The sequence below is a fragment of the Fukomys damarensis genome, unplaced genomic scaffold, assembly GCF_012274545.1.
Source record: "Fukomys damarensis isolate Sample0158 unplaced genomic scaffold, DMR_v1.0_HiC HiC_scaffold_15, whole genome shotgun sequence".
Classification (NCBI taxonomy): domain Eukaryota; kingdom Metazoa; phylum Chordata; class Mammalia; order Rodentia; family Bathyergidae; genus Fukomys; species Fukomys damarensis.
Window position 1 is genome coordinate 5,965,247 of NW_022900927.1, and position 9,281 is coordinate 5,974,527.

Below are 9,281 nucleotides of genomic sequence, written 5' to 3' on the forward strand. Positions count from 1 at the left end.
GAGGAAATGAAGCAATGGGTTTGAGACATGTGTCCAGTTACTTAGCTAGAAGTAAAGCCTTGGGAGAGGATTCATCAAGGAGCTAGTTCACTGTAGTATTATTCAGTAGTATTATTTAAAAATCTAACCTGAATCTGTTCTCTTACAATCAAGACCCACCCCTTAATCTACACAGAGAAAGAGAACACCTCTCTCTTTATTCATTGGTAGTTCCATTCATCAACCTTTTCTTTCTTTGCTAGATTGAACCCAGAGCCTTTGCACTGAGTTAGATTCTGACCCCTGTTTATTTACTTTCGAAACAAGAGTCTTGCTAAATCACTGAATTGCCCGATTTAGGCTTAAGCTTGCAATCTTCCTGCCTCAGCCTCCCAGAATGCTAGGATTACAGATGTGTGCCACCATACTTGGCCTTATCCCTTTCTTGCTTTCTTGACCTTAATTTTTTCTGACAAACATGCACTGACTTCTCCATACTCTTCTTTAAAATTGAATGTATTTTTCTAGTTAGCCAACACTGGCGTTTGCGAAACAAACAGGTTTGTTCTTATACCTCAAACCATGGGGCTGTCGGATTCATGTTAGCAGCCCCAGTCCAAATTTTTTCCATTATTTTTTACTTCTCTGAATTAAACTTCAACTTCTCACTGACCAACAATTCCACTTGTCTTTTAGGGTTTTGTCAGTCTTACACCTGCTTCCCAAGCTATCGGTCTATCATATTTACTACAGGAGAGTGACAGGTCATGTGTCTCTTTGTTAAAGCTTCTCCTAAGTGAAACACCACTTGGTTCAGCCACAGAGGTGTGTGCTCATAATGTGTACATAACTCTTTGGCTGGGACTTCTACCTTTGGAATTTGTCATTTTAAAACTAATTGATGAGGATGTGATAGCTGAAGAAAATCTTACGTGTGATTATAGCTATCTTTGTTGACTGAAGGTCTATGTGTGTTCCTTCTTGCATGTTTCCAGATTGCTTATGCTCCTCTACTTTTAGTGGTTGAGGTAAAATAGCCTATGAATTTCCAAGATTGTTCTTTTTTATATATGATGTTCTTCTAGCCTTCAGGGATATTCTGTTTATATCATGAGGTCCCCAAAATGACGTTGCTATGAAAACATGCCAATTTCTTTGTTCCTCCAAGAAGCATGGCTCAGGCTCAGTTAATTGGAAAACATCAAGCATTTAATGTTAATCTTATATTAAGCTCCTGTTATCCGGTTTCATCTTTAACCCCTGGGGATGTTCTCCATAACTTCCTTAGGAGTATCACCTCATTCTCTGTTCATGGGCATAGCTGACACTGATTTGTTCCAGGTCACGATTTGGGCTTTCAGAAAAAAAAATGCTTTCAAAACAGAAAGCAGCCCTGGGGACAGGATGGGAGTCAATGAATATACAACTGGATGGGACAGAGCCCCAGGTGCAAAGGGGAAGCCAGGAGGAAGGGCCACGGAGAACAGCACCGGGGCCACTGGAGCACCTCTGCTGTGGCCTTGAAGAGGAGCCACAGTCCCTTCAGGAGAAGGGTGAGAACCAACAGAGGGTTTGAGAAGCAGAATGCATAGAGTAGTCTCCTTGTTTCTGTTCAAAAAATAGAGGTAAAATTTCCCACATTGCCATGGAGTGAACAGCATACCCAATGCCAGGACTGAGCCAGTCATTCTTCTTGAACCCTGCTCTCAGATGCAGAATGAGTCCTGGATTCCCTTAGCCGTATAACTGAGCTTCTCCTGTTTTTACCTAATTTCTCCCTCCTTGTGCAAGTGCATAATTAGTGGTAGTGAAAGTGGGAGATGAAGGAATTGACAGTGGCCCTGTTGCTGGCAGAGAAGAGATCCAGTAAGGTGCACTTTACTGGTAAAAATTACGTTCAAGTAATATAAATTCAAGCCCCAGCTTGTCTTAACCCAATACTCTTACAGAACATTTTGAGTGAGGGACTCTTAACCTACATTTATGCATTTGAATTTTACCAGTGGGCATAGATATAGGCAAAGATAAGACGCTTAAGCTCCTTTAAAATGGGCCCAGGTGCTAGATGGAAAAGGGTGGAATGGTCCATCTCTAATGGTTCCTCTCTCCCCTCACCAGCTCAGTCTGCTCCCTGGGTTCCTGCAATTCCCCAGGAGGGGAGCACCGGAGACTGGGAGATGGCAGCTGCACTTCTTGCAGCCGGATCACAGGTGGGCTGTGCTTCCCTTGGCCTCTCCCAAGGTCTCATCACAGTTGCCTTTTATAGCTTTGGCATCATCCCATTAATTTGTTAGTTCACATAAATACTAATGATATGTTCATCTTATAACTGAACAAATTCTGTCCTGTTCCAAGTAGACTGTAAAACACTTGGCTATTAAATGGAGGCATAACCCCCCCCCAAAAAAAGGAATTATTGAGGTTATATGCAAGGAGTTTTAAGAACAATAAATTATCTTCAAGAAATAAATCTGGCTGGGCTGAGGATGCAGCTCAGTGGTAGAGAACTTGCCAGTCTTACACAAGGCCCTGGGTTTAATCCCCAGTACCACCAAAAAGAGATGGGGGGAGGGACAGGAAGAGGAAATCTTGGAAGACTAGAAAGTAAACATGATTGGCTAGATGATGGGGCATTTAGGGAAAAGAAGGAAAGAAAGTTATAAACAGGAGCAGTACCCAAGAAGTAAAAGAATTCTGGATTCAGAAGGCATCATAAAAGCCATTGAAAGATAATAACAAGAGTAGCAGCTATCTTCCCTGAGTGCCTTACCATGTGAGCTGTTTTCCAACCGCTTTGTGTATATTAACTAATTTAATTCCGGGAACAACTCAAACATTCTATTTTACGAAAAGAAGATAGAGCAGAGGGAGAGTAAAGCATTTGTGTAAGGTTTTATTGTTAGTATGTTGCAAAACTAAGAGTTATTTGGCTTCAAATTCCAGGCCAAACTACCATCCTGTACTGCCTAAAAAGATAAAGATACAGCCTGACAGGGGAGGCAAAAGAGAATGTTTTATTTATATCATATTTTGTTGAAAGAAAAGGAAAAATCAAGTGGAGATACAGAATTTCTGCAATAAATAGAATAAGGCAAGCGAGGAGACGGATGAATTGTGGCACCTCCATTTTCTCATAATCCCACCAGGGAAGCTCCTCTAGTTACATTACCCTCACTCACTCCTTCAGCATCTACCTTTATTCCTCTCTTCAATTCCCCTTTACCAAAACCATGTGCCCTACCCAGGGATCTCTGGGCAATTTTCCTAGATCTTCTCTTGCCCTCTCTGCTCTACCACAGCTTTTTATAACTTTTATGCCAAAATTACATGCTCCATAATGAACAGCTGCTGACAGATGATTCTATATTTTCTTTCAGGGCCTGGTAACCATCAAGGATGTATCATTGTGCTTCTCCCAGGAAGAGTGGCGGAGCCTAGATCCCTCTCAGACAGACTTTTATGGAGAATATGTCATGCAGGAAAATTGTGGCATAGTGGTCTCTCTGAGTAAGTACTGTGTGCTCTTCCTAGCTATTAAAAGATTGTACCCTGGGAGGACAGAGCTGTCTCCTTCAGGGCTATTCAGTAGTGTCTGCTATGGGGTCTTTTCTTGACAGGAATCTATCTTAAGCCTTCACCAGGACTAATCCTAAGAGAATGAATAATGAAGGATCGTTTTAAGAAAACAATAGCAAATAGTGAATTCAGGAGCAAAAATCTCGATGCTCTTCTTGGTTGGGAATTTGGAAGTTCTTACAAAGCAGAGAGGGGGACATTTGGAACTGGGCCCTTAGAAATTTGGGCACCATCGGATGGAAGACGAGAGTATAAAGGATAAGATAGTTGTAGTAAGACTTAAATAAAGTTATGACCAGAAAGGAGAGTTGGGCTGGGGGGATTTGATGGAGGAGAACAGACTCATAGTGAAAGAGTGTAATTTTTTAGGACAAAGGATTTAACATAAGTGGCAGAGTGTGGGAGAAGAGGTGTGAGTGTGGCCTTCTTTTACCTAGAGCCACAAAGAGTAATCTAGGGAATTGCTTTTTAAATAAATATAGACTAACTGTTGAACTAACTGATACCTCCATTTTCCTTTCCCATGACAGGATTTCCAATTCCCAAACTGGACATGCTTTCTCAACTAGAAGGAGGAGAAGAACAATGGGTCCCAGACCCCCAGGACTTAGAGGAGAGGGACATCCTGAGGGTCACATATATAGGTGAGAACCTAGTATGGAGTTTTAACCAGTACCTTCTCCATTCTTGGGGTGTCATCATTACATGTCCTTCTGATGGAAAGATTTAGAGATTTTTTTTTTCTTTTTTTGCTTCAAATGCAAGGTAGCTGAAGGATTATTTAGAGTACAGGCTCTAGAGTTAAATTTTGTGAATTTGAATTCGAGTCACACCTGTGAGACCTCAGGAGAATAGTTAATTTGTTTTTGGTTTCCTCATCTGTAAGTTATTGTGAGAATTAAATGTGTTAATATGTTACCATAGTGAAACAGGTGTAAGCATATAGCACTCAATAAATGTTATTGTTGTTATATTTCAACCTCCCACTCACTTTGCAAATGCCTTTCACAATGCCTCTACAATTGCTGATGTGTGGTAATCCAGCCAGTGATGATTAAACACCTTCCTTCACTTATCCATCTGTTCCTGTGTGGGAAGGTAATAATTAGTAATAATAAATAATAGTAAATAAGTTATGTGAATAACTAATAATAGCATATGCCATTTATTAAGTAAATATCTATGTATAGATACTGTGCTTCTTAATACAGAGAGAGAGAGAGAGAGAGAGAGAGGCGTGAAGGGAGACAGGGAGAGAGAGGGAGATCATTCCTCTTTTGAAAAGAAATGTAGGCTTAGAGAAGTTCACTAGAATAGCTGAGATTAAACCTTGGCTCATCTGACTTCTGAGCCTGAGCCGTAAAAACCTCTATGCCTCTTGCGCTCTCTTGTACATTAGAAAGTGTTCTCTGAGTTCTTCTGGGGTGAGGCTTGGCATCATATAACCATATCAGCACCTGGGGTCCTGAGGTACTCTATTGTAATGCCCTTTGGGGGGGTTTTCTCTTCTCCACAGGAGATGGAAGTGAGCAAGAAGGGGACACCCCTGAACTAGAAGTAGAACCTCCCAGAATGTTATCCAGTGTGTCTGAAGATACTGTTCTCTGGAATCCAGAGCAGGGTGAAAGCTGGGATTCCACACCCAGGAGCTCCAGAGGAATGCTGCTGGGCCCACCGTTTCTTCAGGAAGATCGCTTCTCAAACCTGTGTAACACAGGGATGGATTCCCTGTTAAGACCCCATACGTGCCCCCAGTGTGGGAAACAGTTTGTGTGGGGCTCCCACCTTGCCAGGCATCAGCAAATACACACTGGAGAGAGGCCCTACAGCTGCCTCAAGTGTGAGAAAAGTTTTGGGCGACGGCATCACCTAATCAGGCACCAGAAAACCCACCTACATGATAAGCCCAGTAGGTGCTCGGAGTGTGGCAAGAATTTCCGGTGCAACTCCCATTTGGCCAGCCACCAGAGAGTGCATGCAGAAGGCAAATCCTGCAAGGGCCAGGAGATTGGAGAGAATGCTGGGGCTAGGAAACGGCAGCGTGCAGCACCGGTGCCAAAGTGCCACGTGTGCACTGAATGTGGGAAGAGCTTTGGCCGAAGGCACCACCTAGTGAGACATTGGCTGACCCACACTGGGGAGAAGCCCTTCCAGTGCCCTCGCTGTGAGAAGAGCTTTGGCCGCAAACATCACCTGGACAGGCATCTGCTGACCCACCAGGGACAAAGTCCCCGGGGCAGCTGGGAGAGAGGGACATCTGTATTTTGAAAGATGTTTCTGCTGCAGCTATAATCAAGTTTATCAGCTGGTGCTACCAGTAGTCACTGCCAGAGCTGCCTCTGTCCTTGCACTCCAATGGCCAGAATGGTGAACCCTGATCCTAACCCTAGAGAGATGATGTTCCAGCATTGTCAAGAGCATTGCTCAGCAGTTCTGTGAGACAACACAGTGTTCTTGGTGCATAATTTTGAGAAACAGTGTATACTACATGGGCTGATACTCAGCCCGAGCCCATTTGCAAGGGTACAGTGTTATTGGTAGTTACAGCTGAGGTCAGTTCTAATCGGCTGGGGTCTATGCTGTACCCATTGTTAAATATTTTGAGCATTATCCTTGCAAACTAATTATATTCTCTATATATGTGTATATAGAGAAAGAGCATTTTAGCATATTAAAGGCTCCGATTACTCTGGCAGTAATCTAGCTTCTATTAATATAATGTTTCCTAAATTTATGTGACCTCAGCATCCTATTTCACATCCCACAGAACTGGTGACTCCATGAAGCACACTCTGGTAAATGCTGGGTTACAAAGTCCTGGGGAAACAATAAAGAGGTAGTGATCAGGCACGCAAGCACCCCTTATAGTCCTATGAAAGCCAGGGTGGGTCAGATGTTGTCATTCCTGTGTGGGTTTGTCACCCTTACCTCATCGTCCATATATATAAATCTACACTCTCACCCCTACCTGCTAAAAATATAAAAGAATGACCTTTTCACCCCCTTATCTACTCCATTGTTCTGCACATACTTCTATCCAGTGGAGAGGTTATACTACAGTGCTAAAAGACAAAGCTATACCCACGGTGATCCATGCCCACACAGAAGAAAAAACTATTCCTTGAACAAACCCTGTCCTCTTGACTGTTAAGTGTCTATGTGTATATGTGTGCAGGGTCCTTGAAGAGAGCATGCTAAGTGCAAATTGTACATGGTAGGTTTTCTAGGGGCTATGTTCTAGGGATGAGGGTAGTGGGGCTGTATGGGGCTTTTAATTTTGAGATAGGAAGTAAGCTGAGTGATGAACATGAGTGGAAAGGATTCAGTGATATGTAAGTTGTATACAGATTTTCCCTAGTATCAGTGAGATCAAGACATTGTAGATTTATATGTCTGTATCTGAGTCTCCGGGCTGCAAGTTGTTTTTACCTGGGAAGAGAAAGAGAAGTCTTCAGTGAGATGAGCTGTTTCTTGTTTTCAGGCAAGGTACACATATGTATATGGTTTATACTGATTGGGGGTTTTTGTCTTGTCTTCAGTGCTTGAAAATTAGCAAGGGAACATAGTGTTTGCAAGTTGGTCATCATCACTCTTGTTTGACTTTGATCACCTCATCAAGGGAGAAGTTATTCTCAAAGATCTCATTCTCCCAGAAACAAAACTTCAGGGAAAAGCCTGCTTAGATTTTCAGCAGATGAGCTTTCTCATTGGTTTTCTTCTGAATCCTGGGAAAGCGTCCACACTAAAAAGCTTTTAACTCTAAGGTGTCCACAGTAAGACTAATATAAGAATTCTGGCATATGTTCATGAGGTCATGTTTCTCTGTATCGATGATTGTGTTGATGCCAATCTTATAGTTTCAAAATTATTTTGTATGGATAAGCAGTTTAGGGTTAGAGAAAAAGAAGCAAAGAGGATGAAAGTGGGATTTTTTTACTTTAATGCTTAGATCCTGGTTTTTCTCTAAAATACTTATCTCTCAACCATAATTGGCAGAATTAACCAGAGAGGCAAGAGGAAGTAAACTGCGACAATCTAGTTTCATTACTGTTCCATCTACTTAGGAAAATCTGGGTGAATCACAGCTCCTCAGTGTCCTGGGCTCAAAAGGAATTGAAAATAGTGTCATTTTGCTGATATGGCTAAGAGACTATGTGATTTGAGCGGGCCAACTTCCTTTCTGTTATTGAGAGCAGACTTCCTTTTTGCCTGGAAAATAATTCTCTTATGTTCCTGCAAAGAAAGCAAAATGACCAGCCCTTTGTAGGTAGGCCCTATCTGGGTCCTCAGAGATGGGAGCCTTTTAAATGCCCAAGAAAAAGAGGAAAATATTGGGCTCCGGTGTTAAAGTTGGACTATGTCATTTCTTTTACCCTCCTACTTTAATACAATATTTAATACAAATGTGCTCTATATACATCTCTCCAGTGCAGCCTGTTTTGGATCACATACCTGTTTGAGAATCTGATGGGAACCAGAAACCCATGGTTGAGTAAAATATACATTTTCAATTCAATCAGTAAACTCTGGTCAAAGAGATTTACCCTGATTCAATGTGGTTATATATGTGTATCAAGAATTACAAGGCAAGGGTCACTATTTTAAGGAGCAACTTTCAAGAGGCATCAGAGTATGAAGATACAGTGTGGTGTTTAATGACTAGAAGGATATTCCTTACATTCTATGTTTTTAAGACCTGACATGCTGACAAGTACATCTGACAAACTTTGTTTTAAGAACATGTGGGAAGTGATGTCCTATATTGTCAGATGCTTTTAACTACATGTTAACCTCCAAATCCTTATCTGTTTTAGTAATTGTAGGGATAGAAAGTGAACCCCCATAAGTGTAGGTGCAATTATAACACCCAGCTAAAAAGCATTGTGGAGTCTAAGGGTCTTCTGCAGAAGGGGCAATCCTTTGGGTCATTTCTGGTGTACTATTGTCTTCTCTACCTCGGTCCAACACCAATCCCTTGGACAAAATAAATAAATAAATAAAACAAGCAAAGCTATCCCATGAGTGAATAAATCTGAATCAGCCTCAAACTTTTATCATTCACCAAACTAATGCCACATGGCCATTTACTTCCTTTAAATAAATAAAAAAAAAAATGCCTGTGTTTGCTCTGGTCAAAACTTAAAATAGGGGGCCAGGGATTTAGCTCAATGGCACCACACCTGCCTTGCAAGCCCAAGGTCCTGAGTTCAATCCCCCGTACCACCAAAAAACCCCAAAACTTGGGAAAGTCCATCTTCAAGAACCTGTCATAATTTTCCATTTGTAGTGCTACACTATATTCTACCTATCCTCCCCTTACTGCCTAAGTATAAAAAGAATACCTTGCTAACCCGAAGTGTTAGCTTTTCCTTGAGGTTATTTACATTTTAAACCTTAGCTTCAATGTTGGAAAGAACTATTTTCCTTTGTTAAATGTTATGCCATTGGAAGAGCTAAAGAGGTGATTATTTGGACATAATACTGCCCTTTTCAACACTCTTGGAATCAAATCACTGTTTATTGTTTTCATCAAGGACAAAATAAACCCTGATTCAGACCTAGAGGGACTAGAGACTGGTTCCTTCCATCACTACATGGACTCACTAAAAGGGGCTGAGCAGGACTGAGCAATAACAGTAAATAAAATCTGTTCCCTTAGATTCTTTGGCCTGAGCTGGCAAAATTTCTCTCTATTCCTTTGTGTAATACCAGATTATGGTTCTCAA

General features: G+C 41.6%; 1 protein-coding gene across 1 annotated transcript; it reads left to right on the top strand.

Moving 5' to 3' along the window:
- The first annotated feature begins 370 nt into the window (after window positions 1-370).
- Znf641 (zinc finger protein 641) lies at window positions 371-8,889 on the top strand. The gene is made up of 5 exons (XM_010638303.2): window positions 371-1,532; window positions 2,098-2,189; window positions 3,357-3,486; window positions 4,086-4,199; window positions 5,072-8,889. Exons 1-5 carry the CDS (start codon window positions 1,349-1,351, stop codon window positions 5,821-5,823), a joined length of 1,272 nt encoding a protein of 423 aa, XP_010636605.1. The 5' UTR covers window positions 371-1,348; the 3' UTR covers window positions 5,824-8,889.
- Window positions 8,890-9,281: the final 392 nt, after the last annotated feature.

Coding starts and splice junctions, on each gene's coding strand:
- Znf641 (XM_010638303.2), top strand. CDS start 1,349: ATGCTTTCAAAACAGAAAGCAGCCCTGGGGACAGGATGGGAGTCAATG. Junction 2,190..3,356: donor TTCTTGCAGCCGGATCACAG/GTGGGCTGTGCT, acceptor ATTTTCTTTCAG/GGCCTGGTAACCATCAAGGA. Junction 3,487..4,085: donor TGGCATAGTGGTCTCTCTGA/GTAAGTACTGTG, acceptor TTCCCATGACAG/GATTTCCAATTCCCAAACTG.